Source organism: Gopherus flavomarginatus, chromosome 1 (genome assembly GCF_025201925.1).
Source record: "Gopherus flavomarginatus isolate rGopFla2 chromosome 1, rGopFla2.mat.asm, whole genome shotgun sequence".
Taxonomy (NCBI): Eukaryota; Metazoa; Chordata; order Testudines; family Testudinidae; genus Gopherus; species Gopherus flavomarginatus.
The window spans coordinates 53,828,962-53,841,154 of NC_066617.1; the positions used below are offsets into that span (position 1 = coordinate 53,828,962).

The 12,193-nt window shown below is 42.2% G+C and overlaps 1 protein-coding gene across 5 annotated transcripts in view; it reads left to right on the forward strand.

The window, feature by feature from the left end:
• Window positions 1-12,193, forward strand: part of DOCK4 (dedicator of cytokinesis 4) — a 423,715-nt gene that overhangs the window by 169,158 nt on the left and 242,364 nt on the right. For all 5 annotated transcript variants that reach the window (XM_050935998.1, XM_050936000.1, XM_050935999.1 and 2 more), the window contains 2 exons: window positions 5,695-5,779; window positions 9,484-9,635. In XM_050935998.1, the coding sequence (XP_050791955.1) occupies window positions 5,695-5,779; window positions 9,484-9,635 (237 nt within the window). The remainder of the gene's footprint in view (window positions 1-5,694; window positions 5,780-9,483; window positions 9,636-12,193) is intronic.

Below are 12,193 nucleotides of genomic sequence, written 5' to 3' on the forward strand. Positions count from 1 at the left end.
TGCATTCAAAATCAAGACTTACTTGATATCCTATTCTTGTAGCTGGCAATGGGGCATAAGGCTCTTGTGACTCTTTTCTAGAGAAGTGCCAACTGTTGTCTCCTGGCTTGGGCCATGTTTGGCAGCTGAACAGCACAGATGCCAGAAAATGAAGAGTATTCCTAGAGTGACGACATCTGTATATGTATCTAGCTTTTGCCTCGAGCTTTGCAGCATGATTTTGAAAAGCTGAGATTGTGGAGGAGAGGGAAGAAGACAGACGGCACTGAGATTAACCTGCAGCTGACCTGTCATACATTACTTGTCTTTTGCTGCTGTCTTAATTACAAGGACTTTCTAGTCTGATTTTTTTTGGAAGTGGTGAGCCACATGTACTCCTGTTAAAGTCAGCAGGAGCTGTGACTGCTCAACAACTCTGAAAATCAGGCCACTCGTTTCTGAAGCGGTATGTCAATTTCCTCTATAAACAACTGGTCATTGGACAGCTTTTCTGCCATTATGTTTGTTCTTTTTGTGAGCCATGAGGAATGAGTATGGTCTGACTTGTAATTATTATGTGAGAGCATAAAGCCTGATCCAAAACCCTTTGAAGTCAATGGGAGTTTTTCCAATGACTACAGTGGATTAAGATGAGATCCATACTTCGGAGAATTCGAAAGAAGATAAAGTGCACAAGTGATGCTTCTCAGGATAAGGGATTTGAAAGATTAATTAAAAATACAGTAAAAGGGGGCAAAACAGAGAAAATAATTAACAGAATTGGGGAGAAGGAGTAAGGAAGGAAAAATGAATCCTGATTTCCAGGTGGAATCTTCTTCCTTGCCAGATCATTCCCAAATAAATTATTGATTTTTTTCCCCATTGACATAATTTCCTGTTACTCTTCTTTACCTGTCTATATTCCATCTTCTTCACTTCCCCTTCTATTTCTCAAGCTAATGGTGTGTCAGCTCCTTGCCTCACCAGCAAACTTCTTAAGACTCTGCCAGTCTTCAGCTTGCCTTGCAGATAACGTTCCTGAGTTTCCTGGAAACATGTCCATAACATCCAGCCCCTGTCACTTGTCACTCATAGAAATTACCAAGTTTGCTTCCTCCAAAGAGAGAGTGCACACACCAGCCTGTTAGTCTAGCCAAGGACCCACACTTGGGGGCATTCTATGCCCCAAAAAATAAAAACTAAAAACTGTGCCAAAAAAATAAAAATTCTGCGCTCAATATTTTAAAATTCTGCAAATTTTATTTGTCAAAATAACACTACATAATCATGCCAGTTTGTTATTTTGGTAATTTATGTCAAAATACCTGTCAGCAAGTATGTCTGTAACAAAACAGACAGACACAAAAATTTCCCGAGGAATACAGAGTTAAAGAAATCCCTGTGATAACCCAGTTGCTGTTTCTCTACTCCTTTTCCACCCTGCCCCCAGCTGGGGCCAGACACCCCCTCCCCCCAGAGCCCACCTGCGGGGCCTCCCCAACCAATAAACCCGAACCCTTCTCCCCAGAGTCCAACTGTGTGGGCCTCCCAGCCCAGATACCCACCCCTCATTCCCCCCCAAGAGCTCAGCCATGGGTCCCTCTGGCCCAGATACCCCCACCCCTTCCCCACCCAGCCTCCCTTCCCCCCACAGCCCAGGGATCGAGATGGAGAAACAGCCTAATGCTCTGTGCCAGGCTTGCATGGAGTTTCCTGTGCACCATCATCTCCTTCCTTCAGGGCATTCTGGGAACTGCAGCTGCCAGGAAACTTCTCGCTCCCTCCCCCTCCCTGCAGCAGTGTCTTCTATGTGCAAGCTGGGCTCTGCCAAGTCCACTGACCCCTAATGGTGGCCATCAGTACTGCAGCCGATTTTTGTGGGAGAAAGGAAATTCTGCGTGCACAATGTTAATTTCTTCAAAATCCTGCATTGTGCAGTGGCACAGAATTCCCACAAAAGTATCACATCAAGCTTCTGCCATTTCCAGCCCCACAGGTAGGTGGATCCACCATTGACAGACTCAGAGGGTGCTGATCCCTTTGTTCCTTAAGTGATGGATAGAAAAGGAGTTCTCTTTCTTTCTTTTTACAGGTTGGAAAATCTTTGAAATGTATTCTTTAAAAAGTAAACCCTGACAAAGTCCCTCTCCCCTGCTGCAAATTCTTTGGGGTGCAAGCTCCACCCCTCTTCTTCATCATCTGGTCAGTTTGCTTTCTTGATTCTCTTGATCACTTTGTTTATCTTAGATGCAAATGTACTTTCATTGCCCTTTGCTTGTAATCAAGCCATGCTGTTTTCTTATCCGCCTGTTAGCTTGATACATGCAGACAGGTAAATTCCTTTGTCTAGGGCAGGCTTGTTTTATCAACTGTCTCCAAAAGATATTTTCAGAACTTATTTCTAGCGCGCGCACACACCCACCCTTCTTTCTGCACAACCCATACATACAATCACACAACGATATTCATGACCATAGAAGATTAGGGTTGGAAGAGACCTCAGGAGGTCACCAGCATGTCACCAGTTTTCATATGATATCTTACAAAACACTAATTGACTAGTTATTCTGACAACATTGTGGTTGGATGTGCCCTTTGCTGGTCACAGTGTCCTATGTCTGGCAGTGGTCTGTACCATGTTCTGTAGGAAGCCTTCTCAGTTACATATCTAGATAGTTATATAATGCTGTACATCTATAGTTGGGAAGTTCTTCTTGATCTTCTAAAGACATCAGCTTGCACTTTGACATACAGTATGTGATTTGAATAGTTAGGTAACTCGAACTTGCATAGTGCACATGCTTTTACTAGGCATAAAAATAATCAAATCCTTTGAAGCTTATAGCTACAATACACTCTATAGCAGTTGATTCCTTTATTTACCAATCTAGGATACCCTACAGAGTTATGTTCTTTCTCCCACCCATTTTCTGCCCCAACAAGGCACATACGGAGATAGAAAGGAAAAAAGAGGGCAATATCAGCATCTATGTATATGTAGTTCTTGATGCCACTGCTGAAAATGCCAGCATGGGTGTCAATTGTGATAGTGAGTTTTATAATGGGAACATCTGTTCACTGAAAACTGGACAAACTACCAAACTTGGACTAGATTTGAACAAGTGACTTAAAAGTCTAAAGCTCCATATTTCATTATCAGAACTTAAGCCTTCTGGTTACACCTATCTTCTTTCTTTTCATATTTAGCCTCTTTAGAATCATTATCTCTATTTGAAAGCTAAAAAGTTTGATTTATTAGCTTGGATACTTAGGGAAGATTAAGACTTGGCCAGCAGAGGGTTCGTTGTGAGGTCAAGGACCCAGCGCACACATTCAGAGGCAGATTTATCATTTGGATGCAGGTTTGGGGAGAGCAAGTCAGGGACCAGCTATAACAACCATCAGAAGGACCAGCCTCAGAGGAGGCAAGATGAGAGTAGGGCTGTAGCATCACTTCACTTCCCCTTCACTTCATATCAGTAGGCCTACTGCTATACCTGTGCAACGGGGGTTCCAAATCCTGCTGACCAATATCCTTGTGTAGGTGTAGCCAGTGTAAAAGACGTGCGGTATGGCCACAGCTCGCCAGGTCAGCAGACTCAGGCTCGTGGGGTTGGGGCTGCGGGGCTAAAAATTGCTGTGTAGACATTCAGGCTCCAACCTGGCAGGGTCCCAGAGCTCAAGCTCCAGCTCGAACCCAAATGTCTACACAGCTATTTTTCAGCCCCAGGGCCTGAGCCAGCTGACCCAGGCCAGCCATGGGCTTCTTAGCCAGGTGTAGATGTGCCCTCTGTGGCCTCCATAATAAGCCTAACTGAACCCATGATTTTGTATTTCAGTGATGTGTGTACATAATTCCCATTAATGACAGAAACCCTTTATGCGGGTGGACATAAGTCACTGTGTTTGTCCCCCACACTCCTTTTCTTACCAACAAGGGTAGTGCTTCACATCTATATTGTAATGGGTGGTGGAGAAAGAACTCTGAATTCCATTTCACTTGACAATACTTCATTTGTTGTTGATAATCTTCCAAACCTTTTAAATGTAAGTGAATCTTGTCTTCCTTTCATAAGGGCGCCTTCAACTTTCATTATTGAACTTTACAGCCATTTCAGTCTCGATAAGATCTCTCTTATGCTTAGAGTTTATTGATTACTTAATATTGCAATGTGTGAGAAGTTAAATTCCCATTGAGTGTAAGAGTACGATGAATAATGCTTTTTAGTTTTCTCTAAATGCCAGATTAACGTGTAGTTTAAGACCTTAAATAGAAGTATAAAAATATTGAGAATAATAAAGTTGTGTAAAATACAGCATTTATTTTTAAAAAACATTTAATACAAACTAGTAAGTCCACAGAAAACATAACCAGGCAACATTTTGTATAGCAATGCTGGATCTACTTAATAGTTAGCACATGAATAAAATGAAAAACTTCACACAGTGGTCACAATTAAAACGTTTCTGTGGTTTGAGAGATATTAACCTTTCTCATTTTAAGTACAGAGAATAGCTGACAAACTGGAATAATCTTTAAAGTACAGTCACTGTATATGATTATATCTTGCTTCAGATTGAGAATTCTTTTGTCGGTATATCTTTTACTAGTAGATACCAATGTTCTGGTAAAACAGTGATTTTTTTTTCTTGCCACATATAAACAAATTTTTAAAATGTAGCAGAATATGAATTCCCATTAATTAGTCAAAAAAATGTTGGTGATACCCTGGATGTGCCACAACCTTTCATTGTTATTTTTTCCTCTGTAAGTGTAACAGATTTTAGTACTTTCTGCTCTGTTGTCTGACATAATGTGTACTTTAAAACATCTTCCAATGGATATTATTCTTAAGGAAACCACCTGCTTTGGAGAGTGAACGTGTGTGTTTTCTTTCATTAACTTGAAAAAAGATAGAAATAAGTAAAAGTGTTTGAAAATAAAAGAATTTATATAAGTGTTTTCCCCAGTGCACATGAAAATTGTTGCTATTCCCGACAGAGCCAGCGCTGCATACTTTGAAAGTACCTTAGCTCTGAAATAAAATGTCGGGACAGATTTGTAGGCGGTCAGACCTAGTAGTCAGAATTTGACTGCCAGAGTCAAGGGGCAAAACAGGATCAAAACAAGGAACCAGGGCCAAACATCAGAACCAAAGTCAAAGCCCAAATGCCAGAGCCAAAGGTCGAGACAGAGTCAGAGCCAGGAATCAGAGCCAAGGGTCAGAACTAGATTACCAGGAGTTAGGGAAAGCAAGAGCAGGGGTGATTCTGAGGCAGCAGTAAGATTGGGACAGGATTTTTTTTTCTGTTTTAGGTTTCCATCTGACTTGACATTACAAGTCACCTCAAAGTGTGCTATCTGCACAAGAGTCAGGCTGGAGGCATGAAATATAAATTAACAATATTATGTAATTCTAAAAGCTGTGGTGGAACATATCCCAGTGTAAATGTTACACAGCAAAAGGGAGGGAGAAGTTATCAATTAACTTATAACTAATTAGGTAACTAGACAAAATGGTTTCTAAAATAAATATTAGTGGCTGGTTGGAATCCATGCACAATATTAAACGCTGTTTCCATCAAAATTCTAATATGGGGGAAACAATGAGTTCAAAATATGCACAAGCAAATATGGAAAGTAAGAGTCCTTAAATATAATTTTTTCATGTGCCCTGGAATCTCTCTCCATTATTTCCATATTCTCATTTACAGGCAATTGGGGCTAGACTTGGTTCCAAGAAAAGAATATGCTATGGTGGATCCTGACGAGATCAGTATTACAGAACTCTATAGGCTGGTAAGTAGATGGCAACTGTGCTTTCCCGGGCACCCAGGGTTGCGAGAGCCCTTGCTACCGCTTACCCTTAGCATGAGGAAGCCTTGTCTGTGCCTGATGGGGTCAGATTCCCAAATCCACTGGACATGGGCAACACAAGGACCCCCCTTTAGGCCTCTGCAGGCCCTGCTGTCTCTCCACAGGTTAGCCATTGGCACACTCCAGTGCTTGAGCCCTCCAAGTGTGTACCTGGAGCATCCTGCCCCATGTCTGTTGGACACTTGCAGTATTTACGGATTCGCTGCTTCCAAAGAAGCAGTATGCGCCAGCTTACCGGTTCCACTTCAGATCACTGCCTGTTATAAACATATCAAAGCACTTACTTTATTTCACTATAAACATGTCTAAGTTTATTTAACAAAGCTAGAGATTCAAGTAGTAGCAAATAGAAATATTGGGAACAAATGGTTACATAATAAATAAAATCAGAACTTGCATTCTAGACTTCAGACTTAATTAACAAGATAGTCTTGTGCAGGGGTCAGCAATGTGTCCGTACACAGACACAAGTGTCCACTCTAAAAAATTAGAGGTCCATGGAGGGCGCTCATGGGCGGGTCCCCGCAAGCAGGTACCTGTCCCTGCTGTTGTTGACAGAGGGATGGCCAGGCAGCTCTGCACGCTGCCTATGTTCCCCCCTTCCCTGAGTGCTGACTCCGCAACTCCCGCCCATTGGCTGAGAACTGCAGCTAATGGGAGCTGCGGGGACAGCACTTGCGGATGGGGCAGTATGCAGAGCTGCCTGGCCATGCCTCCACATAGGAGCCGGAGGGGGGACATGACTCTACTTCTGGGAGCTACTTGAGGTAAGTGCTGCATGGAGCTTGCATAACCTCCACCTTCCTGCCCCAGCCCTGATCCCCCTCCCACCCTCCGAACCCCTTGGTCCCAACCTGGAGCACCCTCCTACACTCCAAATCCATCAGCTCGACCCCAGAGCCTGCACCCCCCTCTGGAGCCCTCACCCCCCCTGCCCACCCTAACACCCTGCCCCACCCTGGAGCCCCCTTCAGCACTCCAAACCTTCAGTCTCAGCCCAAAGCCCTCTTCTGCACCCTAAATCCCTCATCCACAGACCCACACAAGAGCCTTCACCCCCAGCTGAAGTCCTCCCACACACATCCCAACCCCCTGCTCCAGCCCAGAGCCCTCCCGCTGCCCCTCCCAATGTCCATCACTGAGTCAAGTAATTTCGTCAAGTGTCCGTCACACAACATGGTGGTGCTGACCCTTGCTCTTGTGTCTTGTAGAGTAATGCTCACCCAAAATCCTTGCAGTGCTTTATAGCCTGGCTGGCTGTGACCCTGTTTTCATGAGAAAAAACTCTTGTCAATTTGTCTCCTCCAAGGACTTTGTGTATCCCCTTGTACTCCAAGAAAAAACACATTCCGTAGTTTTTATTCATAAACCAGATACCCCATTCCTTGCTGTTGGTTTATTCCTGTACATTTTGTCTCCTATAGATTTCGCAGTCTCTCAGCCCACCCTGGCTCCGTATGCAGTATGCATTTTGAGGCGTATAATACACAAAAGTCCAGACAGGGAGATAGTTGTCCATTGCCTCCTGTCTGAAAGGAACATATCCAAAGTGTGTTGCTTCCTGGTGACTGCCTTAATTCCAGGACTTTAAGAACATAATTTTTAGTATAGATACATAACTCCTTAAATATTATCCGTATATACATTTCACAATGATCATGATGACCAGTGGGCTATTGGCTCTCGGTAGAGATTTCACATTCCTCCCTTTGGTGAACTGTTATGTAAATATCGCTCCCAGAGGATCTCTATAAAACCCAATGCACCTCCTGTGTCCTATGAGAGTTCAAAATAAAATAGAATCTAGTATCTGAGTCAGTATATTTCTATTGATAAAATAATGGAATTTGTCTGGATATCGGAAATTTCTTTGGGGCTATTTTGATGAGTCTGTAGTTCTGAAAGATGCTTTCATTTGAGTTAAACTTTCTACTGACTGTGTGTGTGTGTGTGTGTGTGCGCGCGCGCTCACTCCACATGTTATGTGGATTTGATATATCATCAGTGAAACCATTACAGTTCTGGAATGGTTCCATAAAAGCTTAATCATGAGTTAAAGCATATGAGATGCTTTCTTTCATACTGTAACTGGGCCCTCAGTTGCATTAGGCTATGCCAAGATTAATGGAATTGTAATAATATATCCATTGTATGAGTATTGTCACTCTTAATCATATTGGACTGTGGGGTCTCTTCAGCTAATATAACAACATGGATGTCAATAAAGCTGTATGAGACAACGCTCATTTCGGCTTCTCTGGATGCAGAATGATCAATTTTATTGTATGGGAAATTATCATAAATATTTTTCAAGGGGCCTGATCCATAGAAACTCCATTGAAGTGAATGGAAAGACTCCAATTGATTTCAGTAGGATTTGGATATGACCTATGGTAATGTTAAATTGCTACAGTAATATAGAACAGAGTCTTCTCTGCTTAAGTTTAAAAACTTTTTTTAAACTAAGTTTTACTCTTGTTAACACAAATGTATTTGAATAATTAACCTGGGCCATAGAATAAAGCACAGATGAGAAGATTGGGCCCATATAAATGTGAGCTGGCATATTTACATTTGCTAATATTATTTTTTTACTATACATTCTGATTGTCATTTGACTTGACATTACAGATCACCTGTTTCATTGTGGTGTCAGTTAAGTATTTGGGTTACGTGTTGAAAACACTGGGTTAGTCTTTCTCAATTTTCAAAATTGTATGTAGTATTACAGAATCATATTTGGACACTTAATATGAAATATTTTTCTAATTATGTAGAAAGGAAACTAATCAAGTGAAGAAAAATGAAAAATACAATTAAGTGGAAAAATGTTGACTACTTCATAAGTTTAGCTAAATTAGATAAGAAGAATAAAAGAAATAAAATTAGATATTGCTAACGTGGGCTACCTTACTAAAATTAGTGATCAGCTAAGAAATATTAATTTTAAAAATAAAAGAGAGAGAAAAGCAAAAGATGTTGCTTACATTGAGAATTAAGTACTTTGGAAGTGTCAGCATTTAAAATTATGTTTTCTTTTAATCAAAATGTAAGACACAAAAATAGTACTACTTGATTTTTTTTTTTGATCCCGGGTTCCATTAAAATGGTCAAACTATAAACTGATAAATGAGGTTTTTAAGGAAAAAAGCAACTGACGTAAAGAGCAGTCTGGCACAGATTATGCTATGTGGAAGTGAACCTTTTGGTTTTAGAATAATAACTACAAAGCAACTATATAGTTTATTTTAAAGCTTTTTCGGGAGCAATTCTTTAAACCAGATTTTAAATAAAGTGTGGGTACATACCTGCTTAAGGTGGTTTTGGGTTCTGGTGGTTAGAAGAAGGAGCTGGAAGGTTGGGGTTAATAGATCTAACAGTCCCAATTGAGCCAGTGGGTAACTCTGATTAAGTCACACCAGCACCTTATGCCTCTTATCTGGGAAATAGATGAAAATCAGTTGGCTCATTGCAGAACAGGTGCTACATCTAAAATGAGGGGTTTGGGATTAAGAAATTACTCCACATTTAGAATTTTTAACTAGTACTGTTTTAATGTATTAGACTTTTTTTATAAATATTTGAACCTCCTGATACATGTGGTTGTTGTTGATGCTAATATGTAGATGGAGCATCGTCATCGAAAGAAAGACACTCCTATCCCAGCAAGCAGCCACCATCTTTTTGTGCAGATGAAGAGTCTGATGTGCTCCAATCTGGGAGAGGAACTGGAAGTTATCTTCTCACTGTTTGATAGTAAAGAGAATCGACCAATCAGGTAATAACATCAGTTTTCATGTAAATATTTCAAAACCACAGTTCAGAAAGACTTAGATTAGTGTGTTCCATGAATCTTACATGTTGGAGATAGTGATACTTTTAGGACTCGTCCACACAGTGCGGCAGAGCTGACTATGGGGGTGTGATTTCTAAAGTGCATTGATGCCTTACGCCATGGGCACTGACTCCGTGGGTGCTCCCCATGGCCCCACCCTCTGTTCCAGCTCACCACCACCTCCTCTGCCTCCTCCCTGAGCGTGCTGCCACATCCTGCTTCTTCCTCCTCCCTCCCAGCACTTGTGCCATGAAACAGCTGTTTCGCGGGGCAGGGAGGGAGGGGGAATGTGGTGCGCTGGGAGAAGAGGTGGGGCTGGGTTGGGGATTTGGGGAAGGGGTTGGAATGGGGGTGGGGCCAGGGGCGAGGAAAGGGTGAGGTCAGGGGGCGGGGGCGTGCTCCCACCAGTGCACGAGAAAGTTGGCATCTATGCATTACACATTGATTAGTCCATATACACCTTGCTGATGTGCACTAGTTCAGGGGCTCCCTTTTCTTCCTGAGGCCCCCCCGCCACACTATAAAGACTCGGCCCACCTGTGTCACAGTAATTGGATTTTTGAATATAAAAGCCAGGGCTGGCATTAGGGGGTAACAAGCATGGTAGTTGCCTGAGGCCCCATGCCACATGGGCCCCCGCAAAGCTACATTGCTTAGGCTTTAGCTTCAGTCCCAGGTGGCTGGGCTAAGGGCCCTGGGCTTCAGCCCCATGTGGTGGGGCTTTGGCTTTCTGCCCGGAGTCCCAGTGAGTCCAACGCTCACCCTGCTTGGTGGACCCCGTTATGACATTGCACTCTAGGATTTTATAAAAATATGCTAATGAGCAAATGTAAGGTAACTGGAATATGCTTTATGCAAAAGGTCTCTTGTAAGGTACCATTACAAGCTTATAATCTACTGAGTGTGGTCATCATATTGGTATAAATATATCACTCTTGTATCTGAAACTAGAAATATGAAATATAACTCTGAGGGCCTATTGTAATTATGTAAAGTGTGGGCCATTAATGGTTGTTTGGAATCTTGATGACTCCCATCATCTATGGGACTATGGATGGCTCTGTTTGCATGCAAGCCTTCCTGTAAATCAGGCTGGGAGGAATGAAGGCTTGGGGTCTTACAGTGACATGTGATCATGTCACCTGAACTGGAATCCATCTTTAACCTGGGGGAGGGAACCAGAGGAACAAAGGATTCCCGCCTTATGCAAAAGATATATAAATGGATGGAAGAGAACAAAGGGGGCCATCATGAGGAATCCCCTAGTTACCACCTGAGCTGGAACAAGAGCTGTACCAGGGGAAAGTATTGTGCCCAGGCCTGGAAGGTGTCCAGTCTGAGGAAACAACTTACTGAAGCATCTCTAAGGGTGAGATTATCTGTATTCAGTTTGATTAGACATAGATTTGCATGTTTTATTTTATTTTGCTTGGTGACTTACTTTGTTCTGTCTGTCACTAATTGGAACCACTTAAATCCTACTTTCTGTATTTAATAAAATCACTTTTTACTTATTAATTAACGCAGAGTATGTGTTAATACCTGGGTGGGCAAACAGGTGTGCATATTTCTCTATCAGTGTTATAGAGGGTGAACAGTTTGAGTTTATCCTGCATAAGCTTTATGTAGGATAAAACAGATTTATTTGAGTTTAGACCCCAATGGGAGTATTAAAGACAAGAACACTTATGTAAGGTGCTTTCAGGTAAGCCTGCAGCTGTTTGGGGACATGATTCAGACCTGGGTCTGGGTTTGCAGTAGGCTAGCGAGTCTGGCTCAAACTGGGCAGGGCACTCAAGTCCTAAGATAACGGAGCAGGAAAGCAGGGGCAGAAGTAGTCTTGGCACATCAGGTGGCAGCTTCCATGGGGGGTTCTGTGATCCAATCGGTCACACCCATGAAATCTGCTTGCAGCACCCCTAGGGGGCCCCAGACCTCTGGTTGAGAACCTCTGCCCCAGTTGATTCTCAGACTAATTAATGCACAACATGTTAGTGAAGTTTAGAAATAACAGCCCTGTAGTGTGCTGCACCCCACTGTGTAAACAAGCCCTTAGTTATATTTTCAGAAACAGGTATAGGATGGCCTTGGTTATTAGAGGAGCATTAGTAACCTCTGTAATACTCGGAAATGTAGTTTCAAATTAATATTTCTTTTATCCACCAAGTTCTTCACTTTTTTCAAATATTATTTTGTTTTTGTGTGAGAGGTTGAAGGTGTGTGCCCCATGTGCATGTTTGCACATATAATGAGTGTTTACTTTGTAATGTGGAGGTCATTTTTAGCTGCTCCTTCTCTTCCAGCATTCAGGTTGCATCCGTATTTTGCTTCCACTTTCTCCATAATGTTTCTAAGATCCATATGCTTTATGTTCAGACAGCCAAAATTCTGTCCAGACCTTATCTCCTGTTTTGCTTACTGTAACCGTCTGTGGACTTATTAATAGCCAGGCCATCCCTTTCCATTTCATACAAAATACAACTTCTAAAGTCATCCTCCTT